This window comes from Sebastes fasciatus, chromosome 18 (assembly GCF_043250625.1).
Source record: "Sebastes fasciatus isolate fSebFas1 chromosome 18, fSebFas1.pri, whole genome shotgun sequence".
Classification (NCBI taxonomy): Eukaryota; Metazoa; Chordata; class Actinopteri; order Perciformes; family Sebastidae; genus Sebastes; species Sebastes fasciatus.
This window is the reverse complement of record NC_133812.1, coordinates 30,230,202-30,258,010: the sequence shown is the minus strand read 5'-3', so window position 1 is coordinate 30,258,010 and position 27,809 is coordinate 30,230,202. Positions and strand designations below refer to the sequence as shown.

General features: G+C 45.1%; 2 protein-coding genes across 7 annotated transcripts in view; both read right to left on the bottom strand.

Annotated features, from left to right (window-relative positions):
* The window catches only part of gtf3c2 (general transcription factor IIIC, polypeptide 2, beta), a 36,524-nt gene extending 31,509 nt beyond the window's left edge, over positions 1-5,015 (bottom strand). The window contains exons 1-6 of one of the 5 annotated variants that reach the window (XM_074615158.1): positions 4,705-5,014; positions 1,783-1,819; positions 1,546-1,661; positions 716-1,402; positions 436-622; positions 179-306 (exon numbers count right to left, since the gene is read on the bottom strand). In XM_074615158.1, the coding sequence (XP_074471259.1) occupies positions 179-306; positions 436-622; positions 716-1,402; positions 1,546-1,570 (1,027 nt within the window). In that variant the 5' untranslated portion in view covers positions 1,571-1,661; positions 1,783-1,819; positions 4,705-5,014. Of the gene's footprint in view, positions 1-178; positions 307-435; positions 1,403-1,545; positions 1,662-1,782; positions 1,820-3,237; positions 3,396-4,704 lie in introns of those variants that run through there. The other 4 variants (XM_074615157.1, XM_074615159.1, XM_074615155.1 and 1 more) reach the window with 4 other exon arrangements.
* Positions 5,016-6,745: 1,730 nt separating this feature from the next.
* The window catches only part of znf512 (zinc finger protein 512), a 42,091-nt gene continuing 21,027 nt past the window's right edge, over positions 6,746-27,809 (bottom strand). For both annotated transcript variants that reach the window (XM_074615407.1, XM_074615408.1), the window contains 7 exons: positions 11,388-11,486; positions 10,709-10,876; positions 10,284-10,481; positions 10,034-10,135; positions 9,729-9,791; positions 9,523-9,621; positions 6,746-8,955 (listed from right to left, as the gene is read on the bottom strand). In XM_074615407.1, the coding sequence (XP_074471508.1) occupies positions 8,191-8,955; positions 9,523-9,621; positions 9,729-9,791; positions 10,034-10,135; positions 10,284-10,481; positions 10,709-10,876; positions 11,388-11,486 (1,494 nt within the window). In that variant the 3' untranslated portion in view covers positions 6,746-8,190. The remainder of the gene's footprint in view (positions 8,956-9,522; positions 9,622-9,728; positions 9,792-10,033; positions 10,136-10,283; positions 10,482-10,708; positions 10,877-11,387; positions 11,487-27,809) is intronic.

The following is a 27,809-nucleotide window of genomic DNA, read 5'->3' as shown; positions in this document are numbered from 1 at the left end:
AGGATGAGGAGGAGGAAGAGGATGAGGAGGATGAGGATGAGGAAGAGGAGGAGGAAGAGGATGAGGATGAGGAAGAGGATGAGGAGGATGAGGAGGAGGATGAGGAGGAGGATGAGGAGGAGGATGAGGAGGAGGAGGATGAGGAGGATGAGGAGGAAGAGGAGGATGTGTACGGTACCTCTGCTTCCTGTGAGTCTCTTCCTCTCTTTTCGGGTGATGTCCCCGTCTCCTCCCCCCTGGCAGCCCGGCTCATCACCGTGGTGACGGAGGACTTCTTTAGCCAGAAGGTGGAGGTACTTCAAGGCCCTGCAGGAATATTACACTCCATTAATACAGAATAATAACAAGAAGATGTTCTGTTATACACTTTACACTTTATTTACATCATCTCCATCTTCTGAGAAATGTCATGTCATATAATATAATGTAACTTACGCTTTAGCAGCTCCTCTCCTGCGGCGCCCGCTCGGCGTGGTCTCCTCCTCGGGTTCAGTCGGCGGTTCCCCTGGAGCCTCCTCACACGGTGGTTCTGGTTCTGGAACTGCTTCCTGAGCCGGACGCCTCCTCACATACTTCCTCTTTGGCTTCGGTGTCCCATTTTCCTGCTGCACAGCATCCACACCTCCCCCAGCTGGGACGACATCTCCACCTCCACCTCCACCAGCTGGGACAACATCTCCACCTCCACCTCCACCAGCTGGGACAACATCTCCACCTCCACCCTCCCCAGCTGGGACGACATCTCCACCTCCACCTCCACCAGCTGGGACAACATCTCCACCTCCACCCTCCCCAGCTGGGACGACATCTCCACCTCCACCTCCACCAGCTGGGACAACATCTCCACCTCCACCCTCCCCAGCTGGGACGACATCTCCACCTCCACCTCCACCAGCTGGGACAACATCTCCACCTCCACCTCCACCAGCTGGGAGACCCCCGTCAGTGGAGGGAGTTTTTCTGGCGGGAGTCTTCTTCTTTGTTGGGGTTTTCTTGGCTCTCGCCGCCGCCTTCTTCTTCTTCTTCTTCTTCTGAGGAGGAGGAGGAGGAGGAGGAGGAGGAGGAGGAAGAAGAGGAGGAGGAGTTTCCTGTGACGTTTTCCCGTCAGACTCTTGATCGATTTTGTCGGTTGCTTCTGTTTCTCCGTCTTCAGTCTGTTGGGTGGTGTTCTTCGCTCTTCCTCTCTTTGCAGGAGTCTTTTGAGAAGCAGCTCCTCCTCCTGCTCCTCCTCCTCCTCCTCCTCCTCCTCCTCCTGAGCTGCTCCTACGGGCTCTTTGCTGAGGACTCTGAACATCGAACACATCTTCAGTTTCATAGTCCAGATATTTAGGATTCTTCCTCCGCTGTCGTCCTCTGGAGCTCGGCGTTAAACCACAACACGGCTCTGACGGCTGCTCTCTTCCTGTGAGGAGAGAGGTGGTATTACTCCACAGGAGTACAGTACAGAGTAATCTATTACAATTACAACACCTATATATCACCAACTATCTCACTAAACATATCATAATATAGATAGAACCTAATGCATCTAATAGGTGGTATAACCTGGTCCAGAGTCAGTGGGATCCATCGGCCCTGGGTCTCTTCTTCTGTGGTGGTCTGGTCAGACTCCTCCTCATGTATGGAGCAGGTCTCTTCTTCTCTCTCTGGCTTCACTGCTGCTCAGACAACAAACAGAAATTTGACTTTTATTAATGAACCACAACACAACATCTGTAAAACATTACTTCTGAAGATAAGGTTCAAACAATCAGCTATAGTGAGTGATATATTTCATCATACTGTTTCCTCCTCTGGTCTGGACTGACACCTCAACAGCCTGTAGACAGTCAATAACATCACCAGAGACGCCGTTATTATATTTATTATATTCTACACATCCTTTATTATATTTATTATATTCTATACATCCTTTATTATATTTATTATATTCTACACATCCTTTATTATATTTATTATATTCTATACATCCTTTATTATATTTATTATATTCTACACATCCTTTATTATATTTATTATATTCTATACATCCTTTATTATATTTATTATATTCTACACATCCTTTATTATATTTATTATATTCTATACATCCTTTATTATATTTATTATATTCTGCACATCCTTTATTATATTTATTATATTATATAGTCTTTATTATATTTATTATATTATATAGTCTTTATTATATTTATTATATTCTACACATCCTTTATTATATTTATTACATTCTATACATCCTTTATTATATTTATTATATTATATAGTCTTTATTATATTTATTATATTCTACACATCCTTTATTATATTTATTACATTCTATACATCCTTTATTATATTTATTATATTATATAGAGTCTTTATTATATTTATTATATTCTACACATCCTTTATTATATTGTATTATATTATATAGAGTCTTTATTATATTATATAGACAGTCTTTATTATATTTATTATATTCTACACATCCTTTATTATATTTATTATATTCTACACATCCGTTATTATATTTATTATATTCTATACATCCTTTATTATATTTATTATATTCTATACATCCTTTATTATATTTATTATATTCTATACATCCTTTATTATATTTATTATATTATATAGACATCCTTTATTATATTTTAGACAGTCTTTATTATATTTATTATATTCTACACATCCTTTATTATATTGTATTATATTATATAGACAGTCTTTATTATATTATATAGACAGTCTTTATTATATTGTATTATATTATATAGACAGTCTTTATTATATTATATTATATAGACAGTCTTTATTATATTTATTATATTCTACACATCCTTTATTATATTGTATTATATTATATAGACAGTCTTTATTATATTGTATTATATTATATAGACAGTCTTTATTATATTATATAGACAGTCTTTATTATATTGTATTATATTATATAGACAGTCTTTATTATATTATATAGACAGTCTTTATTATATTCTATACATCCTTTATTATATTTATTATATTATATAGACATCCTTTATTATATTTATTATATTATATAGACAGTCTTTATTATATTATATAGACAGTCTTTATTATATTGTATTATATTATATAGACAGTCTTTATTATATTATATAGACAGTCTTTATTATATTATATAGACAGTCTTTATTATATTTATTATATTATATAGACAGCCTGACAGCTTGATTAGTAGTTATAGGAGATGTGCTGTGTAAAGGAGCTCAGTACTGATATCATGTTGATCTCTGGTTGTCTGAGACTTTGAAACCAGATGGAACCAGATGGAACCAGGTGGAACCAGGTGGAACCAGATGAAAGCAGATGAAAGCAGATGGAACCAGATGGAACCAGGTGGAACCAGGTGGAACCAGATGGAACCAGATGAAAGCAGGTGGAACCAGATGAAACCAGGTGGAACCAGATGGAACCAGATGGAACTAGATGAAAGCAGGTGGAACCAGATGGAACCAGATGGAACTAGATGAAACCAGGTGGAACCAGATGGAACTAGATGGAACCAGATGAAAGCAGGTGGAACCAGATGAAACCAGGTGGAACCAGATGGAACCAGATGGAACTAGATGGAACCAGATGAAAGCAGGTGGAACCAGATGAAACCAGGTGGAACCAGATGGAACCAGATGGAACTAGATGGAACCAGATGAAAGCAGGTGGAACCAGATGGAACTAGATGAAACCAGGTGGAACCAGATGGAACCAGATGGAACCAGATGAAAGCAGGTGGAACCAGATGAAACCAGGTGGAACTAGATGGAACCAGATGAAAGCAGGTGGAACCAGATGGAACTAGATGAAACCAGGTGGAACCAGATGGAACCAGATGGAACTAGATGGAACCAGATGAAAGCAGGTGGAACCAGATGGAACCAGATGGAACTAGATGAAACCAGATGAAAGCAGGTGGAACCAGATGGAACCAGATGAAAGCAGGTGGAACCAGATGGAACTAGATGAAACCAGGTGGAACCAGATGGAACCAGATGGAACTAGATGGAACCAGATGAAAGCAGGTGGAACCAGATGAAACCAGGTGGAACCAGATGGAACCAGATGGAACCAGATGAAAGCAGGTGGAACCAGATGAAACCAGGTGGAACCAGATGGAACCAGATGGAACTAGATGGAACCAGATGAAAGCAGGTGGAACCAGATGAAACCAGGTGGAACCAGATGGAACTAGATGGAACCAAATGAAAGCAGGTGGAACCAGATGGAACTAGATGAAACCAGGTGGAACCAGATGGAACCAGATGGAACTAGATGAACCAGACCTGGTTGAGTATTTGGATGATTTCATGTTGTCTTCAGGGCTGTCTGGTGTTCCTGAGTGACAGGTCGACTCAGACCTGATATCTATAATAGTTGTGAAGCATTCTTTCATTCGGCACGTGTCACATCTCATATATACATATATATAAATATATAAATATATAAATATAACCGGTACCGACTCATTCAGCTGCTGCTCTCAGTAACACGTTGGTTCTCCAGCTGACAGCGTTGAGCTAATGCTAATGCTAACAGCTAGCAGCTAACAGCTAACAGGCTGAGTGTGTGTGTCTCCGGTGTGTCTCACTCTGCCGTTAGACCCGGTTAAACCCTGTTAAACCGTCCGGTACCGGTCAGACACCGGAGACCGGTAGCCGGTAGCCGGTAGTAGTGTTAAATACTCACCCTGCGGGTCTCCCGGGCTGCGGCTCGGTGGCGCAGAGGAACCGGAGAGGATCCGTGTCTACAGTCACCAGAGAGAATCTGAACCACCGGGATCGAATCCCAAACTCTGCTACCGGAGAACAACACACCGGGGAAGATCACCGGAGCCGCGGAGACACACCGGACAGCTGAATCCAGCCGTTACTCTCCCAACGGAAACATTTAAACACCAGCAGCCTCGATAAACCCCGTTAAACCCGGTTAAACCCGGTTACACACCGCTTTAACGCTCCATCAGACCAACACGACACACACACCGCCCCCCACCGGCCCTACAGGGAACTACACCTGTTATTATTATTAATATTAGTAATAATTATAATAATAATAATTTATTATTATTACTATTATTTATAATAATAGTAATAATTATTATTTTATAACAGCATGGTGACCCACACCTATTGTTATTATTATCATTACTATTACTATTATTAGAATTATCATTATTATTATTACTACTATTATTTTAATTATCATTATTATTGCTATTATTATTATTATTATTTTTACTACTATGATCCTCATTATTATCATTAATAATATTATTATTATTATTATAGCAGCATGGTGACCCACACCGCCCCCTATCGGCACTACAGGGAAGTACACCTGGTATTATTATTATTATAATTATAAATATCAATAATTATTATTATTATTATAAATATTAATAATAATAATAATAATAATTATTATTTATAATTATTGTAGCAGCATGGTGACCCACACCGCCCCCTATCAGCACGACAGGGAACTACAGAAAAATGCATAAAAATAAAAGTACTCTACTGTGACTGTTATACTATTATTTATTAGATCATTAGATTATTATAACTGCATTAATTCAACAACTGTTTGTCGTTTTCTTTGGCATCAGTTAATTAACAGTAATAATAAAATAAAATACAAAATAATATATATACAGTATATATATAAATATATATATATATACTGTATATATATATATCAATAAACACACCTAGTTATTACTTTTCACAATAAAAGCCCTAGATATATAATATTCATTGACGAGTATTTCACATTTTTGTGTTGTTTATTTGTCACCCCCCCCCCTCGGTGTGTAAAGACCTGAAGGTAATAAAAACACAACTATTCCTATTCTCAGGTGATTATACACTAAAAACATATTTATTAATATTATATTACATTTCTACCAATAGATCCTCCTGAACGCTCCACACTGGTCCTTTAACAGAGATGAACCACAGAGGGGAAAATAAAAACTAAAGACATTCACAAATGATCAATAGTTATATATATATTTACATATATATATATATACATATATATATATATACATATATATATATATATGTATGTATGTATACGTATATATATGTATACATATATGTGTATATATATATATATTTATATATATGTGTGTATATATATATACACACATATATATATGTAAATATATATATATATATATATATATATATGAAATTGTGTTAAAACGTCACAAACTAACTAGAGACTAACGAGTCGACAACCATCCAGAAGCAAACGTCACTGTAGGAGATACACAAACATCAGGCTGCATGCTGTCGGTTAAATATGCTGCCGGTAAGAGCTAGTTAACGTTAGCTTAGGTTAGGGTTAGGGTTGGGGTTGGGGTTGGGGTTGGGGTTAGGGTTAGGGGTTAGGGTTAGGGTTGGGGTTGGGGTTAGGGTTAGGGGTTAGGGTTAGGGTTAGGGGGTTAGGGTTAGGGTTAGGGTTAGGGTTAGGGTTAGGGGTTAGGGTTAGGGTTAGGGGTTAGGGTTGGGGTTGGGGTTGGGGTTAGGGTTGGGGTTAGGGTTAGGGGTTAGGGGTTAGGGGTTAGGGGTTAGGGTTGGGGTTAGGGGTTAGGGTTAGGGGGTTAGGGTTAGGGTTAGGGTTAGGGGGTTAGGGTTAGGGTTAGGGGTTAGGGTTAGGGGGTTAGGGTTAGGGTTAGGGGTTAGGGTTAGGGGGTTAGGGTTAGGGTTAGGGGTTAGGGTTAGGGGGTTAGGGTTAGGGTTAGGGGTTAGGGTTAGGGGGTTAGGGTTAGGGTTAGGGGTTAGGGTTAGGTTTGCAGCACCCTGATTTCTATATCTCTTCATAACATACAAACCAACATCTGTGACAAATTTCATGCTTTTATAGCAAAATGCAGAGTTATGAATATTTCAGTTTAGCTGCCCGACTGGGGGGGGGGGGTGTCCTCCTTCTACCGAGCTTCACCAGGACCAGTGACATTAACCGGGGACATTAACCGGGGACAACATTATTTAAGTAAAGTGGTGATGAGTCGTATGAAGTTACACAGATCAGACTGAAGAGGCACAACGAGTCTAATAAAATACTGTAGTCTTCAGGTTAAAGGTCAACATGTCCCTTTAGAGGTCAACATGTCCCTTTAGAGGTCAACGTGTCCTTCTAAAGGTCAACGTGTCCCTTTAGAGGTCAACATGTCCCTTTAGAGGTCAACGTGTCCTTCTAAAGGTCAACGTGTCCCTTTAGAGGTCAACGTGTCCCTTTAAAGGTCAACATGTCCCTTTAGAGGTCAACATGTCCCTTTAAAGGTCAACGTGTCCCTTTAGAGGTCAACGTGTCCCTTTAGAGGTCAACATGTCCCTTTAGAGGTCAACATGTCCCTTTAAAGGTCAACGTGTCCCTTTAGAGGTCAACGTGTCCCTTTAGAGGTCAACATGTCCCTTTAAAGGTCAACATGTCCCTTTAAAGGTCAACGTGTCCCTTTAGAGGTCAACATGTCCCTTTAAAGGTCAACATGTCCCTTTAGAGGTCAACATGTCCCTTTAAAGGTCAACGTGTCCCTTTAGAGGTCAACGTGTCCCTTTAGAGGTCAACATGTCCCTTTAGAGGTCAACATGTCCCTTTAAAGGTCAACGTGTCCCTTTAGAGGTCAACGTGTCCCTTTAGAGGTCAACATGTCCCTTTAAAGGTCAACATGTCCCTTTAGAGGTCAACATGTCCCTTTAAAGGTCAACGTGTCCCTTTAGAGGTCAACGTGTCCCTTTAGAGGTCAACATGTCCCTTTAAAGGTCAACATGTCCCTTTAGAGGTCAACATGTCCCTTTAAAGGTCAACGTGTCCCTTTAGAGGTCAACATGAGAGACAGGAAGCGTTTATAAAGAATAAGACACATTTAAAGTTACAGATAAACTACGTTTCTCAAGACTATACAAGACGGAGAGACGCCTCATGTCCACGCCAACTCTGTGAGCTTCTTCATCATCATCATCATCATCATCATCTTCATCATCATCGAAGACTTTAGAAGTTAAAGGTTGGAGCTCCGTCATCGGCTGCCTCCTCTCCGCTCTGCTTTCTTCTTCTCCGTCACAGCCAGATAAAGTAGGACGGACTCTCCGGGGTGTCTTCTCTCCCTCTGTTAGATCAGCTCTGATGCACCACGAGTGTTAGGAGTATCTTAACCCTAACCCTTTAAGTGTTCCTCTGGTCCTTCCCAGCCTCGGGGAGCGTCTCCATGACGCCGGGCCGTTTCAGATTCCACTGGTCAATCTGCCGCTGCCGGTCCTGCTGCTCCACCTCCGACTCGCTGGACGAGCTGCCGTTATTACTGCTGCTGCTGCTGCCACCGCCTGCACCACCACGTTGTTCACCGCCGCCATCCCCACTGCCTCCGCCTCCACCGCCGCCGCCGGCATCCCCACCAGCACCGAAAGCAAAGCAATCCTTGTGCTTCCCTTCAGCCTTCTCCTTCTCCCTCGTCTTCCCCTCCACGATCCCGCCGCCGTCCTCTCCGGGATTCTCAACATCCGTCATGTCCAGCTCGATCGGGGCCTGCTCCGGTCCCGGCCCGGCTCCTCCCCGGTCCAGCTCCACCCACATGGGTCCGGGAGGAGGCTCCAGAGGGGTGTACTGGAGCACGGGCTGCTGCAGCTGGGCCTCCAGCTGGTGGTCTGGGTGGAGGAGCTGGGTTTGGTGCTGGAGGTGGTGCAGCGGCTGCAGAGGGTGCTGTATGGGTTGGAGCTGCAGATGATGATGATGAAGATGATGGTGCTGATGGTGCTGATGGTGATGATGCTGCTGCTGCTGCTGCTGCTGGAGGTGATGAAGATGATGATGATGATGGTGGTGGTACTGATCCACCAGCTGCTTGTCCACATTCTGGACGGACTGCTTCGGCTGGCTCTTCAGGAACTTCTCAAACTTCTTGGAGGCCTTCTTGTTCGTCACAAACCAGTCCTGTTGAGAGACAGTTCAGACTGTTCACAACCAGAACCAGAATCGGAACCAGAACAAGAACCGGAACCAGAACCAGAACCAGAACCAGAACCAGAACCAGACCGGAACCAAAACCGGAACCGGAACCAGAACCAGAACCAGAACCAGAACCAGAACCAGAACCAGAACTAGAACCGGACCGGAGGTGACAGAACATTCACCATAGCTTCCCCCCCCCTCTGGAAATCCCTCCCCAAACATCAGAGTTTGCACCAACCGGTCCACCAACCACTGACCAGAACTCACCGTCTAACGGCTGATTGATGTGTGTGAGTGGATAGAGTTGGTGTGGCTACCTGTGAGTGGACAGAGTTGGTGTGGCTACCTGTGAGTGGACAGAGTTGATGTGGCTACCTGTGAGTGGATAGAGTTGGTGTGGTTACCTCTGAGTGGACAGAGTTGATGTGGCTACCTGTGAGTGGACAGAGTTGGTGTGGCTACCTGTGAGTGGACAGAGTTGGTGTGGCTACCTGTGAGTGGACAGAGTTGATGTGGCTACCTGTGAGTGGATAGAGTTGGTGTGGCTACCTGTGAGTGGACAGAGTTGATGTGGTATTTCACTCCACTCTCAGAGTTGAACTCTTTGTTGCAGATCAGACATCGGTATTTTCCCGCCTCAAAGTCGCCCTGAAACGACATTTCAGAATGGATCAATATTGACTTCTCTATGCTTGGTTTGTTTTTCTGGAACATTCAACGGAGTGTTTCAGAGATGCTGAAGGAAGCTGACATACCCTGGTGCAGAGTCCCAGATGAGCTTTCAGTCCGGACACACTGGTGTAGGTGGAGCTGCAACCCTGAGGACGAAGAACGGTAACGGTACATCTGGGTTCATCTGCTCTTTAAGGAAAACCCCCAAAATGACCATTTATATATCAATAACTCACCCCACGGGCTGAGTTATTGATATATAAATGGGTGCACACACAGCAGTGACCAGAACCACACAGGAAATAAATAAAGAAATATACTGTATAAATAAATACATGAATAAATAAATCAATAAAAACGGTGAACTTCTGAACCAGGTTGGTTTTACCTGGTTGGGACAGTGGACTTTCCTCTGCAGCTTCACCTCATTCTTCCACTTCCTCAGCACCTCCTGGCTGAAGGCCGGCAGGCCTGGCCGGGCGTACTTCAACTGGGAAGACAGGCATGAACAAGAGGAGGTCAATGGAAGCCTGATATCGTCAGTATATACTGGTACACATGTCTGTTTAACAAGAGAAGGTCAATGGAAGCCTGATATATCCTGTGACTGAGAGACAGTAGAGCCGGTGTCCTCTAACCTTCTTGTCGTCTGGTACCAGGTCCGACTGGAACTTCCTCTTGGGCCAGTCTTTGGGCAGGTCGTTGTTGGCTATCTCAGCCAGGTGGAAGTTTGCCACCTGGGCCGAAGCTCGCTGCACCCGTCCGCTGGCCGTCCTCTCCGGGTTGGCCTCGCGGTGGGCCTTCAGCGCCTCGTCTTCCACGCTCTTCTGGGGCGTCTGGGTAACGGGAGGGGAACCGTGTTAACAGGATGTTATACAGCTGAAGACCTTTAAACCTGAACCATTAATGGATCAGTTGTTTGGTCTATCAAATGTCAGAAAATGGTGAAAAATCATTTGAAAGAAACGTAACAGAAGGCAGACGGGCCCTCTGATGTAAAGTATGTATTTGTGTATTAAATGTTCGATCTGAACTGAATCATGTGAACTAGCTGATGACTCACAGGAGCATGCTCTGATTTCAGGTGGTACTCCAGACCGGCTTTGGACTTGTAGGTCTTCCCGCAGTGAGAGCAGTTCAGCAGCATCTTCTCCAGCTCAGACTCCTCCTTCCCACACTTCTTCATGTGGTACACGTAGCCCATGATGCTGGTGAAGGCAGCGCTGCAGCCCTGAGCACATCACAACAACCTGTCACTGTAGGATCATCATCATCTCATGATGCTGGTGAAGGCAGCGCTGCAGCCCTGAGCACAACACAACAACCTGTCACTGTAGGATCATCATCATCTCATGATAATGGTGAAGGCAGCGCTGCAGCCCTGAGCACATCACAACAACCTATCACTGTAGGATCATCATCATCTCATGATGCTGGTGAAGGCAGCGCTGCAGCCCTGAGCACATCACAACAACCTGTCACTGTAGGATCATCATCTCATGATGCTGGTGAAGGCAGCGCTGCAGCCCTGAGCACATCACAACAACCTGTCACTGTAGGATCATCATCTCATGATGCTGGTGAAGGCAGCGCTGCAGCCCTGAGCACATCACAACAACCTGTCACTGTAGGATCATCATCTCATGATGCTGGTGAAGGCAGCGCTGCAGCCCTGAGCACAACACAACAACCTGTCACTGTAGGATCATCATCTCATGCTAATACATCTGAATGTGCTTTACCTCTTTAGAGCACTTGAGTTTGCCGAGTCTCTTCAGGATTCTACGCAGTTTGTCTTTGATGGCCCGATCGTCCAGGTCCTTCGCATCTTCTGCTGACGGCTGAAAACACAATCAAAGACCATGAGATGACCCTCAGTAGAGCAGAGCAGAGCAGAGCAGAGCAGAGCAGAGTAGAGTAGAGTAGAGTAGAGCAGAGCAGAGCAGAGGAGAGTACAGTAGAGTAGAGTAGAGGAGAGTACAGTAGAGTAGAGCAGAGTAGAGCAGAGGAGAGTACAGTAGAGTAGAGTAGAGTAGAGTAGAGCAGAGTAGAGTACAGTAGAGTAGAGTAGAGTAGAGCAGAGCAGAGCAGAGGAGAGTACAGTAGAGTAGAGTAGAGGAGAGTACAGTAGAGTAGAGCAGAGTAGAGCAGAGGAGAGTACAGTAGAGTAGAGTAGAGTAGAGTAGAGTAGAGTAGAGTAGAGCAGAGTAGAGTACAGTAGAGTAGAGTAGAGTAGAGCAGAGTAGAGTAGAGCAGAGTAGAGCAGAGCAGAGTAGAGGAGAGTAGAGCAGAGTAGAGGAGAGTACAGTAGAGTAGAGTAGAGCAGAGCAGAGTAGAGGAGAGTAGAGCAGAGTAGAGGAGAGTACAGTAGAGTAGAGCAGAGTAGAGCAGAGTAGAGTACAGTAGAGTAGAGTAGAGTAGAGGAGAGTAGAGTACAGTAGAGTAGAGCAGAGTAGAGCAGAGGAGAGTACAGTAGAGTAGAGTAGAGGAGAGTACAGTAGAGTAGAGCAGAGTAGAGTAGAGTACAGTAGAGTAGAGTACAGTAGAGTAGAGCAGAGTAGAGTAGAGTACAGTAGAGTACAGTAGAGTAGAGTAGAGTAGAGTAGAGCAGAGTAGAGTACAGTAGAGTAGAGTAGAGTAGAGCAGAGTAGAGTAGAGCAGAGTAGAGCAGAGCAGAGTAGAGGAGAGTAGAGCAGAGTAGAGGAGAGTACAGTAGAGTAGAGTAGAGCAGAGCAGAGTAGAGGAGAGTAGAGCAGAGTAGAGGAGAGTACAGTAGAGTAGAGCAGAGTAGAGCAGAGTAGAGTACAGTAGAGTAGAGTAGAGTAGAGGAGAGTAGAGTACAGTAGAGTAGAGCAGAGTAGAGCAGAGGAGAGTACAGTAGAGTAGAGTAGAGGAGAGTACAGTAGAGTAGAGCAGAGTAGAGTAGAGTACAGTAGAGTAGAGGAGAGTAGAGTAGAGCAGAGCAGAGTAGAGTACAGTAGAGTACAGTAGAGTAGAGCAGAGTAGAGGAGAGTACAGTAGAGTAGAGCAGAGCAGAGGAGAGCAGAGGAGAGTAGAGTACAGTAGAGTAGAGTAGAGTAGAGCAGAGGAGAGTAGAGTACAGTAGAGTAGAGTAGAGCAGAGCAGAGTAGAGTAGAGTAGAGTAGAGTACAGTAGAGTAGAGTAGAGTAGAGCAGAGGAGAGTACAGTAGAGTAGAGTAGAGGAGAGTACAGTAGAGTAGAGCAGAGTAGAGCAGAGGAGAGTACAGTAGAGTAGAGTAGAGGAGAGTACAGTAGAGTAGAGCAGAGTAGAGCAGAGGAGAGTACAGTAGAGTAGAGTAGAGGAGAGTACAGTAGAGTAGAGCAGAGTAGAGTAGAGCAGAATAGAGTAGAGCAGAGTAGAGCAGAGCAGAGTAGAGTAGAGTAGAGTACAGTAGAGTAGAGTACAGTAGAGTAGAGTAGAGGAGAGTAGAGCAGAGTACAGTAGAGTACAGTACAGTAGAGTAGAGTAGAGTAGAGTAGAGGAGAGTACAGTAGAGTAGAGCAGAGCAGAGTAGAGTAGAGTACAGTAGAGTAGAGTACAGTAGAGTAGAGGAGAGTAGAGCAGAGTAGAGGACAGTACAGTAGAGTAGAGTACAGTAGAGTAGAGTAGAGGAGAGTACAGTAGAGTAGAGCAGAGGAGAGCAGAGGAGAGTACAGTAGAGTAGAGCAGAGGAGAGTAGAGCAGAGCAGAGTAGAGTAGAGTAGAGTACAGTAGAGTAGAGTACAGTAGAGTAGAGTAGAGTAGAGTAGAGCAGAGGAGAGAAGAGCAGAGTAGAGTAGAGTAGAGGAGAGTACAGTAGAGTAGAGCAGAGTAGAGTACAGTAGAGTAGAGTAGAGTAGAGTAGAGTACAGTAGAGTAGAGCAGAGGAGAGCAGAGGAGAGTACAGTAGAGTAGAGCAGAGGAGAGTACAGTAGAGTAGAGTAGAATACAGTAGAGTAGAGCAGAGTAGAGTACAGTAGAGTAGAGTAGAGCAGAGTAGAGTAGAGCAGAGTAGAGTAGAGTAGAGCAGAGTAGAGGTTAGAGGAGAGCAGAGTAGAGGTTAGAGGAGAGCAGAGTAGAGTAGAGTAGAGTAGAGTAGAGCAGAGTAGAGTAGAGCAGAGCAGAGCAGAGCAGAGTAGAGTAGAGTAGAGTAGAGCAGAGTAGAGCAGAGCAGAGTAGAGTACAGTAGAGGAGAGCAGAGTAGAGGAGAGTACAGTAGAGTAGAGCAGAGTAGAGCAGAGGAGAGCAGAGGAGAGTACAGTAGAGTACAGTAGAGTAGAGTAAAGCAGAGCAGAGTAGAGTAGAGTACAGTAGAGTAGAGTAGAGTACAGTAGAGTAGAGTAGAGTAGAGTAGAGCAGAGCAGAGGAGAGTAGAGCAGAGTAGAGGAGAGTACAGTAGAGTAGAGCAGAGTAGAGCAGAGTAGAGTACAGTAGAGTAGAGTAGAGTAGAGGAGAGTAGAGTACAGTAGAGTAGAGCAGAGTAGAGCAGAGGAGAGTACAGTAGAGTAGAGTAGAGGAGAGTACAGTAGAGTAGAGTAGAGGAGAGTAGAGCAGAGTACAGTAGAGCAGAGTAGAGTAGAGCAGAGTAGAGCAGAGTAGAGTACAGTAGAGTAGAGTAGAGGAGAGTACAGTAGAGTAGAGCAGAGTAGAGCAGAGGAGAGTACAGTAGAGTAGAGTAGAGGAGAGTACAGTAGAGCAGAGTAGAGCAGAGGAGAGTACGGTAGAGTAGAGTAGAGTACAGTAGAGCAGAGTAGAGTACAGTAGAGTAGAGTAGAGCAGAGTAGAGCAGAGTAGAGTAGAGCAGAGCAGAGTAGAGTAGAGTACAGTAGAGTAGAGTACAGTAGAGTAGAGGAGAGTAGAGTAGAGCAGAGCAGAGTAGAGCAGAGCAGAGTAGAGTAGAGTACAGTAGAGTAGAGTAGAGGAGAGTACAGTAGAGTAGAGCAGAGCAGAGGAGAGCAGAGGAGAGTAGAGTAGAGTAGAGTAGAGTACAGTAGAGTAGAGTAGAGTAGAGTAGAGTAGAGCAGAGCAGAGCAGAGTAGAGTAGAGCAGAGTAGAGGTTAGAGGAGAGCAGAGCAGAGTAGAGTAGAGCAGAGTAGAGTAGAGGTTAGAGGAGAGCAGAGTAGAGTAGAGTAGAGTAGAGTAGAGTAGAGCAGAGTAGAGGTTAGAGGAGAGCAGAGCAGAGCAGAGTAGAGTAGAGCAGAGTAGAGGTTAGAGGAGAGCAGAGCAGAGTAGAGTAGAGCAGAGTAGAGTAGAGGTTAGAGGAGAGCAGAGTAGAGTAGAGTAGAGTAGAGTAGAGTAGAGTAGAGTAGAGGTTAGAGGAGAGTACAGTAGAGTAGAGCAGAGTAGAGCAGAGGAGAGTACAGTAGAGTAGAGTAGAGTAGAGTAGAGTAGAGTAGAGTAGAGCAGAGTAGAGTACAGTAGAGTAGAGTAGAGTAGAGCAGAGTAGAGTAGAGCAGAGTAGAGCAGAGCAGAGTAGAGGAGAGTAGAGCAGAGTAGAGGAGAGTACAGTAGAGTAGAGTAGAGCAGAGCAGAGTAGAGGAGAGTAGAGCAGAGTAGAGGAGAGTACAGTAGAGTAGAGCAGAGTAGAGCAGAGTAGAGTACAGTAGAGTAGAGTAGAGTAGAGGAGAGTAGAGTACAGTAGAGTAGAGCAGAGTAGAGCAGAGGAGAGTACAGTAGAGTAGAGTAGAGGAGAGTACAGTAGAGTAGAGCAGAGTAGAGTAGAGTACAGTAGAGTAGAGTACAGTAGAGTAGAGCAGAGTAGAGTAGAGTACAGTAGAGTACAGTAGAGTAGAGTAGAGTAGAGTAGAGCAGAGTAGAGTACAGTAGAGTAGAGTAGAGTAGAGCAGAGTAGAGTAGAGCAGAGTAGAGCAGAGCAGAGTAGAGGAGAGTAGAGCAGAGTAGAGGAGAGTACAGTAGAGTAGAGTAGAGCAGAGCAGAGTAGAGGAGAGTAGAGCAGAGTAGAGGAGAGTACAGTAGAGTAGAGCAGAGTAGAGCAGAGTAGAGTACAGTAGAGTAGAGTAGAGTAGAGGAGAGTAGAGTACAGTAGAGTAGAGCAGAGTAGAGCAGAGGAGAGTACAGTAGAGTAGAGTAGAGGAGAGTACAGTAGAGTAGAGCAGAGTAGAGTAGAGTACAGTAGAGTAGAGGAGAGTAGAGTAGAGCAGAGCAGAGTAGAGTACAGTAGAGTACAGTAGAGTAGAGCAGAGTAGAGGAGAGTACAGTAGAGTAGAGCAGAGCAGAGGAGAGCAGAGGAGAGTAGAGTACAGTAGAGTAGAGTAGAGTAGAGCAGAGGAGAGTAGAGTACAGTAGAGTAGAGTAGAGCAGAGCAGAGTAGAGTAGAGTAGAGTAGAGTACAGTAGAGTAGAGTAGAGTAGAGCAGAGGAGAGTACAGTAGAGTAGAGTAGAGGAGAGTACAGTAGAGTAGAGCAGAGTAGAGCAGAGGAGAGTACAGTAGAGTAGAGTAGAGGAGAGTACAGTAGAGTAGAGCAGAGTAGAGCAGAGGAGAGTACAGTAGAGTAGAGTAGAGGAGAGTACAGTAGAGTAGAGCAGAGTAGAGTAGAGCAGAATAGAGTAGAGCAGAGTAGAGCAGAGCAGAGTAGAGTAGAGTAGAGTACAGTAGAGTAGAGTACAGTAGAGTAGAGTAGAGGAGAGTAGAGCAGAGTACAGTAGAGTACAGTACAGTAGAGTAGAGTAGAGTAGAGTAGAGGAGAGTACAGTAGAGTAGAGCAGAGCAGAGTAGAGTAGAGTACAGTAGAGTAGAGTACAGTAGAGTAGAGGAGAGTAGAGCAGAGTAGAGGACAGTACAGTAGAGTAGAGTACAGTAGAGTAGAGTAGAGGAGAGTACAGTAGAGTAGAGCAGAGGAGAGCAGAGGAGAGTACAGTAGAGTAGAGCAGAGGAGAGTAGAGCAGAGCAGAGTAGAGTAGAGTAGAGTACAGTAGAGTAGAGTACAGTAGAGTAGAGTAGAGTAGAGTAGAGCAGAGGAGAGAAGAGCAGAGTAGAGTAGAGTAGAGGAGAGTACAGTAGAGTAGAGCAGAGTAGAGTACAGTAGAGTAGAGTAGAGTAGAGTAGAGTACAGTAGAGTAGAGCAGAGGAGAGCAGAGGAGAGTACAGTAGAGTAGAGCAGAGGAGAGTACAGTAGAGTAGAGTAGAATACAGTAGAGTAGAGCAGAGTAGAGTACAGTAGAGTAGAGTAGAGCAGAGTAGAGTAGAGCAGAGTAGAGTAGAGTAGAGCAGAGTAGAGGTTAGAGGAGAGCAGAGTAGAGGTTAGAGGAGAGCAGAGTAGAGTAGAGTAGAGTAGAGTAGAGCAGAGTAGAGTAGAGCAGAGCAGAGCAGAGCAGAGTAGAGTAGAGTAGAGTAGAGCAGAGTAGAGCAGAGCAGAGTAGAGTACAGTAGAGGAGAGCAGAGTAGAGGAGAGTACAGTAGAGTAGAGCAGAGTAGAGCAGAGGAGAGCAGAGGAGAGTACAGTAGAGTACAGTAGAGTAGAGTAAAGCAGAGCAGAGTAGAGTAGAGTACAGTAGAGTAGAGTAGAGTACAGTAGAGTAGAGTAGAGTAGAGTAGAGCAGAGCAGAGGAGAGTAGAGCAGAGTAGAGGAGAGTACAGTAGAGTAGAGCAGAGTAGAGCAGAGTAGAGTACAGTAGAGTAGAGTAGAGTAGAGGAGAGTAGAGTACAGTAGAGTAGAGCAGAGTAGAGCAGAGGAGAGTACAGTAGAGTAGAGTAGAGGAGAGTACAGTAGAGTAGAGTAGAGGAGAGTAGAGCAGAGTACAGTAGAGCAGAGTAGAGTAGAGCAGAGTAGAGCAGAGTAGAGTACAGTAGAGTAGAGTAGAGGAGAGTACAGTAGAGTAGAGCAGAGTAGAGCAGAGGAGAGTACAGTAGAGTAGAGTAGAGGAGAGTACAGTAGAGCAGAGTAGAGCAGAGGAGAGTACGGTAGAGTAGAGTAGAGTACAGTAGAGCAGAGTAGAGTACAGTAGAGTAGAGTAGAGCAGAGTAGAGCAGAGTAGAGTAGAGCAGAGCAGAGTAGAGTAGAGTACAGTAGAGTAGAGTACAGTAGAGTAGAGGAGAGTAGAGTAGAGCAGAGCAGAGTAGAGCAGAGCAGAGTAGAGTAGAGTACAGTAGAGTAGAGTAGAGGAGAGTACAGTAGAGTAGAGCAGAGCAGAGGAGAGCAGAGGAGAGTAGAGTAGAGTAGAGTAGAGTACAGTAGAGTAGAGTAGAGTAGAGTAGAGTAGAGCAGAGCAGAGCAGAGTAGAGTAGAGCAGAGTAGAGGTTAGAGGAGAGCAGAGCAGAGTAGAGTAGAGCAGAGTAGAGTAGAGGTTAGAGGAGAGCAGAGTAGAGTAGAGTAGAGTAGAGTAGAGTAGAGCAGAGTAGAGGTTAGAGGAGAGCAGAGCAGAGCAGAGTAGAGTAGAGCAGAGTAGAGGTTAGAGGAGAGCAGAGCAGAGTAGAGTAGAGCAGAGTAGAGTAGAGGTTAGAGGAGAGCAGAGTAGAGTAGAGTAGAGTAGAGTAGAGTAGAGTAGAGTAGAGGTTAGAGGAGAGCAGAGTAGAGGTTAGAGGAGAGCAGAGTAGAGTAGAGTACAGTAGAGTAGAGTAGAGCAGAGTAGAGTAGAGCAGAGCAGAGCAGAGTAGAGTAGAGCAGAGTAGAGTAGAGTAGAGTAGAGCAGAGTAGAGCAGAGCAGAGCAGAGTAGAGTAGAGTAGAGTAGAGCAGAGTAGAGCAGAGTAGAGTACAGTAGAGGAGAGCAGAGTAGAGGAGAGTACAGTAGAGTAGAGCAGAGTAGAGCAGAGGAGAGCAGAGGAGAGTACAGTAGAGTAGAGTACAGTAGAGTAGAGTAGAGCAGAGCAGAGTAGAGTAGAGTACAGTAGAGTAGAGTAGAGTACAGTAGAGTAGAGTAGAGTAGAGCAGAGCAGAGGAGAGTAGAGCAGAGTAGAGGAGAGTACAGTAGAGTAGAGCAGAGTAGAGCAGAGTAGAGTACAGTAGAGTAGAGTAGAGTAGAGGAGAGTAGAGTACAGTAGAGTAGAGCAGAGTAGAGCAGAGGAGAGTACAGTAGAGTAGAGCAGAGTAGAGGAGAGTACAGTAGAGCAGAGCAGAGCAGAGTAGAGTACAGTAGAGGAGAGCAGAGTAGAGGAGAGTACAGTAGAGTAGAGCAGAGCAGAGGAGAGCAGAGGAGAGTAGAGTAGAGTAGAGTACAGTAGAGTAGAGTAGAGCAGAGCAGAGTAGAGTAGAGTAGAGTAGAGTAGAGTAGAGTAGAGCAGAGCAGAGCAGAGTAGAGTAGAGCAGAGTACAGTAGAGCAGAGCAGAGTAGAGCAGAGCAGAGTAGAGTAGAGTACAGTAGAGTAGAGTAGAGTAGAGGAGAGTACAGTAGAGTAGAGCAGAGTAGAGCAGAGTAGAGTACAGTACAGTAGAGTAGAGTAGAGCAGAGTAGAGTAGAGTAGAGCAGAGTAGAGCAGAGCAGAGTAGAGTAGAGTAGAGTACAGTAGAGTAGAGTAGAGGAGAGTAGAGCAGAGTAGAGCAGAGGAGAGTACAGTAGAGTAGAGTAGAGGAGAGTACAGTAGAGTAGAGCAGAGTAGAGCAGAGGAGAGTACAGTAGAGTAGAGTAGAGGAGAGTACAGTAGAGTAGAGCAGAGTAGAGTACAGTAGAGTAGAGTAGAGTAGAGCAGAGTAGAGTAGAGCAGAGTAGAGTAGAGCAGAGTAGAGCAGAGCAGAGTAGAGTAGAGTACAGTAGAGTAGAGTACAGTAGAGTAGAGGAGAGTAGAGCAGAGTACAGTAGAGTAGAGCAGAGTAGAGTAGAGCAGAGTAGAGCAGAGTAGAGTACAGTAGAGTAGAGTAGAGCAGAGTAGAGCAGAGTAGAGTAGAGCAGAGCAGAGTAGAGTAGAGTACAGTAGAGTAGAGTACAGTAGAGTAGAGGAGAGTAGAGTAGAGCAGAGCAGAGTAGAGCAGAGCAGAGTAGAGTAGAGTACAGTAGAGTAGAGTAGAGGAGAGTACAGTAGAGTAGAGCAGAGCAGAGCAGAGGAGAGTACAGTAGAGTAGAGTAGAGGAGAGTACAGTAGAGTAGAGCAGAGTAGAGTAGAGCAGAATAGAGTAGAGCAGAGTAGAGCAGAGCAGAGTAGAGTAGAGTAGAGTACAGTAGAGTAGAGTACAGTAGAGTAGAGTAGAGGAGAGTAGAGCAGAGTACAGTAGAGTACAGTACAGTAGAGTAGAGTAGAGTAGAGTAGAGGAGAGTACAGTAGAGTAGAGCAGAGCAGAGTAGAGTAGAGTACAGTAGAGTAGAGTACAGTAGAGTAGAGGAGAGTAGAGCAGAGTAGAGGACAGTACAGTAGAGTAGAGTACAGTAGAGTAGAGTAGAGGAGAGTACAGTAGAGTAGAGCAGAGGAGAGCAGAGGAGAGTACAGTAGAGTAGAGCAGAGGAGAGTAGAGCAGAGCAGAGTAGAGTAGAGTAGAGTACAGTAGAGTAGAGTACAGTAGAGTAGAGTAGAGTAGAGTAGAGCAGAGGAGAGAAGAGCAGAGTAGAGTAGAGTAGAGGAGAGTACAGTAGAGTAGAGCAGAGTAGAGTACAGTAGAGTAGAGTAGAGTAGAGTAGAGTACAGTAGAGTAGAGCAGAGGAGAGCAGAGGAGAGTACAGTAGAGTAGAGCAGAGGAGAGTACAGTAGAGTAGAGTAGAATACAGTAGAGTAGAGCAGAGTAGAGTACAGTAGAGTAGAGTAGAGCAGAGTAGAGTAGAGCAGAGTAGAGTAGAGTAGAGCAGAGTAGAGGTTAGAGGAGAGCAGAGTAGAGGTTAGAGGAGAGCAGAGTAGAGTAGAGTAGAGTAGAGTAGAGCAGAGTAGAGTAGAGCAGAGCAGAGCAGAGCAGAGTAGAGTAGAGTAGAGTAGAGCAGAGTAGAGCAGAGCAGAGTAGAGTACAGTAGAGGAGAGCAGAGTAGAGGAGAGTACAGTAGAGTAGAGCAGAGTAGAGCAGAGGAGAGCAGAGGAGAGTACAGTAGAGTACAGTAGAGTAGAGTAAAGCAGAGCAGAGTAGAGTAGAGTACAGTAGAGTAGAGTAGAGTACAGTAGAGTAGAGTAGAGTAGAGTAGAGCAGAGCAGAGGAGAGTAGAGCAGAGTAGAGGAGAGTACAGTAGAGTAGAGCAGAGTAGAGCAGAGTAGAGTACAGTAGAGTAGAGTAGAGTAGAGGAGAGTAGAGTACAGTAGAGTAGAGCAGAGTAGAGCAGAGGAGAGTACAGTAGAGTAGAGTAGAGGAGAGTACAGTAGAGTAGAGTAGAGGAGAGTAGAGCAGAGTACAGTAGAGCAGAGTAGAGTAGAGCAGAGTAGAGCAGAGTAGAGTACAGTAGAGTAGAGTAGAGGAGAGTACAGTAGAGTAGAGCAGAGTAGAGCAGAGGAGAGTACAGTAGAGTAGAGTAGAGGAGAGTACAGTAGAGCAGAGTAGAGCAGAGGAGAGTACGGTAGAGTAGAGTAGAGTACAGTAGAGCAGAGTAGAGTACAGTAGAGTAGAGTAGAGCAGAGTAGAGCAGAGTAGAGTAGAGCAGAGCAGAGTAGAGTAGAGTACAGTAGAGTAGAGTACAGTAGAGTAGAGGAGAGTAGAGTAGAGCAGAGCAGAGTAGAGCAGAGCAGAGTAGAGTAGAGTACAGTAGAGTAGAGTAGAGGAGAGTACAGTAGAGTAGAGCAGAGCAGAGGAGAGCAGAGGAGAGTAGAGTAGAGTAGAGTAGAGTACAGTAGAGTAGAGTAGAGTAGAGTAGAGTAGAGCAGAGCAGAGCAGAGTAGAGTAGAGCAGAGTAGAGGTTAGAGGAGAGCAGAGCAGAGTAGAGTAGAGCAGAGTAGAGTAGAGGTTAGAGGAGAGCAGAGTAGAGTAGAGTAGAGTAGAGTAGAGTAGAGCAGAGTAGAGGTTAGAGGAGAGCAGAGCAGAGCAGAGTAGAGTAGAGCAGAGTAGAGGTTAGAGGAGAGCAGAGCAGAGTAGAGTAGAGCAGAGTAGAGTAGAGGTTAGAGGAGAGCAGAGTAGAGTAGAGTAGAGTAGAGTAGAGTAGAGTAGAGTAGAGGTTAGAGGAGAGCAGAGTAGAGGTTAGAGGAGAGCAGAGTAGAGTAGAGTACAGTAGAGTAGAGTAGAGCAGAGTAGAGTAGAGCAGAGCAGAGCAGAGTAGAGTAGAGCAGAGTAGAGTAGAGTAGAGTAGAGCAGAGTAGAGCAGAGCAGAGCAGAGTAGAGTAGAGTAGAGTAGAGCAGAGTAGAGCAGAGTAGAGTACAGTAGAGGAGAGCAGAGTAGAGGAGAGTACAGTAGAGTAGAGCAGAGTAGAGCAGAGGAGAGCAGAGGAGAGTACAGTAGAGTAGAGTACAGTAGAGTAGAGTAGAGCAGAGCAGAGTAGAGTAGAGTACAGTAGAGTAGAGTAGAGTACAGTAGAGTAGAGTAGAGTAGAGCAGAGCAGAGGAGAGTAGAGCAGAGTAGAGGAGAGTACAGTAGAGTAGAGCAGAGTAGAGCAGAGTAGAGTACAGTAGAGTAGAGTAGAGTAGAGGAGAGTAGAGTACAGTAGAGTAGAGCAGAGTAGAGCAGAGGAGAGTACAGTAGAGTAGAGCAGAGTAGAGGAGAGTACAGTAGAGCAGAGCAGAGCAGAGTAGAGTACAGTAGAGGAGAGCAGAGTAGAGGAGAGTACAGTAGAGTAGAGCAGAGCAGAGGAGAGCAGAGGAGAGTAGAGTAGAGTAGAGTACAGTAGAGTAGAGTAGAGCAGAGCAGAGTAGAGTAGAGTAGAGTAGAGTAGAGTAGAGTAGAGCAGAGCAGAGCAGAGTAGAGTAGAGCAGAGTACAGTAGAGCAGAGCAGAGTAGAGCAGAGCAGAGTAGAGTAGAGTACAGTAGAGTAGAGTAGAGTAGAGGAGAGTACAGTAGAGTAGAGCAGAGTAGAGCAGAGTAGAGTACAGTACAGTAGAGTAGAGTAGAGCAGAGTAGAGTAGAGTAGAGCAGAGTAGAGCAGAGCAGAGTAGAGTAGAGTAGAGTACAGTAGAGTAGAGTAGAGGAGAGTAGAGCAGAGTAGAGCAGAGGAGAGTACAGTAGAGTAGAGTAGAGGAGAGTACAGTAGAGTAGAGCAGAGTAGAGCAGAGGAGAGTACAGTAGAGTAGAGTAGAGGAGAGTACAGTAGAGTAGAGCAGAGTAGAGTACAGTAGAGTAGAGTAGAGTAGAGCAGAGTAGAGTAGAGCAGAGTAGAGTAGAGCAGAGTAGAGCAGAGCAGAGTAGAGTAGAGTACAGTAGAGTAGAGTACAGTAGAGTAGAGGAGAGTAGAGCAGAGTACAGTAGAGTAGAGCAGAGTAGAGTAGAGCAGAGTAGAGCAGAGTAGAGTACAGTAGAGTAGAGTAGAGCAGAGTAGAGCAGAGTAGAGTAGAGCAGAGCAGAGTAGAGTAGAGTACAGTAGAGTAGAGTACAGTAGAGTAGAGGAGAGTAGAGTAGAGCAGAGCAGAGTAGAGCAGAGCAGAGTAGAGTAGAGTACAGTAGAGTAGAGTAGAGGAGAGTACAGTAGAGTAGAGCAGAGCAGAGGAGAGTAGAGTAGAGTAGAGTAGAGTACAGTAGAGTAGAGTAGAGCAGAGCAGAGTAGAGTACAGTAGAGTAGAGTAGAGTAGAGTAGAGTAGAGTAGAGTAGAGTAGAGCAGAGCAGAGCAGAGTAGAGTAGAGCAGAGTAGAGGTTAGAGGAGAGCAGAGCAGAGTAGAGTAGAGCAGAGTAGAGTAGAGGTTAGAGGAGAGCAGAGTAGAGTAGAGTAGAGTAGAGTAGAGTAGAGCAGAGTAGAGGTTAGAGGAGAGCAGAGCAGAGCAGAGTAGAGTAGAGCAGAGTAGAGGTTAGAGGAGAGCAGAGCAGAGTAGAGTAGAGCAGAGTAGAGTAGAGGTTAGAGGAGAGCAGAGTAGAGTAGAGTAGAGTAGAGTAGAGTAGAGTAGAGGTTAGAGGAGAGCAGAGTAGAGGTTAGAGGAGAGCAGAGTAGAGTAGAGTACAGTAGAGTAGAGTAGAGCAGAGTAGAGTAGAGCAGAGCAGAGCAGAGTAGAGTAGAGCAGAGTAGAGTAGAGTAGAGTAGAGTAGAGCAGAGTAGAGCAGAGCAGAGCAGAGCAGAGTAGAGTAGAGTAGAGTAGAGCAGAGTAGAGCAGAGTAGAGTACAGTAGAGGAGAGCAGAGTAGAGGAGAGTACAGTAGAGTAGAGCAGAGTAGAGCAGAGGAGAGCAGAGGAGAGTACAGTAGAGTAGAGTACAGTAGAGTAGAGTAGAGCAGAGCAGAGTAGAGTAGAGTACAGTAGAGTAGAGTAGAGTACAGTAGAGTAGAGTAGAGTAGAGTAGAGTAGAGCAGAGCAGAGGAGAGTAGAGCAGAGTAGAGGAGAGTACAGTAGAGTAGAGCAGAGTAGAGCAGAGTAGAGTACAGTAGAGTAGAGTAGAGTAGAGGAGAGTAGAGTACAGTAGAGTAGAGCAGAGTAGAGCAGAGGAGAGTACAGTAGAGTAGAGCAGAGTAGAGGAGAGTACAATAGAGCAGAGCAGAGCAGAGTAGAGTACAGTAGAGGAGAGCAGAGTAGAGGAGAGTACAGTAGAGTAGAGCAGAGCAGAGGAGAGCAGAGGAGAGTAGAGTAGAGTAGAGTACAGTAGAGTAGAGTAGAGTAGAGCAGAGCAGAGTAGAGTAGAGTAGAGTAGAGTAGAGTAGAGTAGAGCAGAGCAGAGCAGAGTAGAGTAGAGCAGAGTACAGTAGAGCAGAGCAGAGTAGAGCAGAGCAGAGTAGAGTACAGTAGAGTAGAGTAGAGTAGAGGAGAGTACAGTAGAGTAGAGCAGAGTAGAGCAGAGTAGAGTACAGTACAGTAGAGTAGAGTAGAGCAGAGTAGAGTAGAGTAGAGCAGAGTAGAGCAGAGCAGAGTAGAGTAGAGTAGAGTACAGTAGAGTAGAGTAGAGGAGAGTAGAGCAGAGTAGAGCAGAGGAGAGTACAGTAGAGTAGAGTAGAGGAGAGTACAGTAGAGTAGAGCAGAGTAGAGCAGAGGAGAGTACAGTAGAGTAGAGTAGAGGAGAGTACAGTAGAGTAGAGCAGAGTAGAGTACAGTAGAGTAGAGTAGAGCAGAGTAGAGTAGAGCAGAGTAGAGTAGAGCAGAGTAGAGCAGAGCAGAGTAGAGTAGAGTACAGTAGAGTAGAGTACAGTAGAGTAGAGGAGAGTAGAGCAGAGTACAGTAGAGTAGAGCAGAGTAGAGTAGAGCAGAGTAGAGTACAGTAGAGTAGAGTAGAGGAGAGTACAGTAGAGTAGAGCAGAGTAGAGGAGAGTACAGTAGAGTAGAGTAGAGGAGAGTACAGTAGAGCAGAGTAGAGCAGAGGAGAGTACAGTAGAGTAGAGTAGAGTAGAGGAGAGTACAGTAGAGCAGAGTAGAGTACAGTAGAGTAGAGTAGAGCAGAGTAGAGCAGAGTAGAGTAGAGCAGAGTAGAGCAGAGTACAGTAGAGTAGAGTACAGTAGAGTAGAGGAGAGTAGAGTAGAGCAGAGCAGAGTAGAGCAGAGCAGAGTAGAGTAGAGTACAGTAGAGCAGAGTAGAGGAGAGTACAGTAGAGCAGAGCAGAGCAGAGTAGAGTAGAGTACAGTAGAGGAGAGCAGAGTAGAGGAGAGTACAGTAGAGTAGAGCAGAGCAGAGGAGAGCAGAGTAGAGTAGAGTAGAGTAGAGTACAGTAGAGTAGAGTAGAGCAGAGCAGAGTAGAGTAGAGTACAGTAGAGTAGAGTAGAGTAGAGTAGAGTAGAGTAGAGTAGAGTAGAGCAGAGCAGAGCAGAGTAGAGTAGAGCAGAGTACAGTAGAGCAGAGCAGAGTAGAGCAGAGCAGAGTAGAGTACAGTAGAGTAGAGTAGAGTAGAGGAGAGTACAGTAGAGTAGAGCAGAGTAGAGCAGAGTAGAGTACAGTACAGTAGAGTAGAGTAGAGGAGAGTACAGTAGAGTAGAGCAGAGTAGAGCAGAGGAGAGTACAGTAGAGTAGAGTAGAGGAGAGTACAGTAGAGTAGAGCAGAGTAGAGCAGAGGAGAGTACAGTAGAGTAGAGTAGAGGAGAGTACAGTAGAGTAGAGCAGAGTAGAGCAGAGCAGAGTAGAGTAGAGCAGAGTAGAGTAGAGTAGAGCAGAGTAGAGCAGAGGAGAGTACAGTAGAGTAGAGTAGAGGAGAGTACAGTAGAGTAGAGCAGAGTAGAGTAGAGTACAGTAGAGTAGAGGAGAGTAGAGTAGAGCAGAGCAGAGTAGAGTACAGTAGAGTACAGTAGAGTAGAGCAGAGTAGAGGAGAGTACAGTAGAGTAGAGCAGAGCAGAGGAGAGCAGAGGAGAGTAGAGTACAGTAGAGTAGAGTAGAGTAGAGCAGAGGAGAGTAGAGTACAGTAGAGTAGAGTAGAGCAGAGCAGAGTAGAGTAGAGTAGAGTAGAGTACAGTAGAGTAGAGTAGAGTAGAGCAGAGGAGAGTACAGTAGAGTAGAGTAGAGGAGAGTACAGTAGAGTAGAGCAGAGTAGAGCAGAGGAGAGTACAGTAGAGTAGAGTAGAGGAGAGTACAGTAGAGTAGAGCAGAGTAGAGCAGAGGAGAGTACAGTAGAGTAGAGTAGAGGAGAGTACAGTAGAGTAGAGCAGAGTAGAGTAGAGCAGAATAGAGTAGAGCAGAGTAGAGCAGAGCAGAGTAGAGTAGAGTAGAGTACAGTAGAGTAGAGTACAGTAGAGTAGAGTAGAGGAGAGTAGAGCAGAGTACAGTAGAGTACAGTACAGTAGAGTAGAGTAGAGTAGAGTAGAGGAGAGTACAGTAGAGTAGAGCAGAGCAGAGTAGAGTAGAGTACAGTAGAGTAGAGTACAGTAGAGTAGAGGAGAGTAGAGCAGAGTAGAGGACAGTACAGTAGAGTAGAGTACAGTAGAGTAGAGTAGAGGAGAGTACAGTAGAGTAGAGCAGAGGAGAGCAGAGGAGAGTACAGTAGAGTAGAGCAGAGGAGAGTAGAGCAGAGCAGAGTAGAGTAGAGTAGAGTACAGTAGAGTAGAGTACAGTAGAGTAGAGTAGAGTAGAGTAGAGCAGAGGAGAGAAGAGCAGAGTAGAGTAGAGTAGAGGAGAGTACAGTAGAGTAGAGCAGAGTAGAGTACAGTAGAGTAGAGTAGAGTAGAGTAGAGTACAGTAGAGTAGAGCAGAGGAGAGCAGAGGAGAGTACAGTAGAGTAGAGCAGAGGAGAGTACAGTAGAGTAGAGTAGAATACAGTAGAGTAGAGCAGAGTAGAGTACAGTAGAGTAGAGTAGAGCAGAGTAGAGTAGAGCAGAGTAGAGTAGAGTAGAGCAGAGTAGAGGTTAGAGGAGAGCAGAGTAGAGGTTAGAGGAGAGCAGAGTAGAGTAGAGTAGAGTAGAGTAGAGCAGAGTAGAGTAGAGCAGAGCAGAGCAGAGCAGAGTAGAGTAGAGTAGAGTAGAGCAGAGTAGAGCAGAGCAGAGTAGAGTACAGTAGAGGAGAGCAGAGTAGAGGAGAGTACAGTAGAGTAGAGCAGAGTAGAGCAGAGGAGAGCAGAGGAGAGTACAGTAGAGTACAGTAGAGTAGAGTAAAGCAGAGCAGAGTAGAGTAGAGTACAGTAGAGTAGAGTAGAGTACAGTAGAGTAGAGTAGAGTAGAGTAGAGCAGAGCAGAGGAGAGTAGAGCAGAGTAGAGGAGAGTACAGTAGAGTAGAGCAGAGTAGAGCAGAGTAGAGTACAGTAGAGTAGAGTAGAGTAGAGGAGAGTAGAGTACAGTAGAGTAGAGCAGAGTAGAGCAGAGGAGAGTACAGTAGAGTAGAGTAGAGGAGAGTACAGTAGAGTAGAGTAGAGGAGAGTAGAGCAGAGTACAGTAGAGCAGAGTAGAGTAGAGCAGAGTAGAGCAGAGTAGAGTACAGTAGAGTAGAGTAGAGGAGAGTACAGTAGAGTAGAGCAGAGTAGAGCAGAGGAGAGTACAGTAGAGTAGAGTAGAGGAGAGTACAGTAGAGCAGAGTAGAGCAGAGGAGAGTACGGTAGAGTAGAGTAGAGTACAGTAGAGCAGAGTAGAGTACAGTAGAGTAGAGTAGAGCAGAGTAGAGCAGAGTAGAGTAGAGCAGAGCAGAGTAGAGTAGAGTACAGTAGAGTAGAGTACAGTAGAGTAGAGGAGAGTAGAGTAGAGCAGAGCAGAGTAGAGCAGAGCAGAGTAGAGTAGAGTACAGTAGAGTAGAGTAGAGGAGAGTACAGTAGAGTAGAGCAGAGCAGAGGAGAGC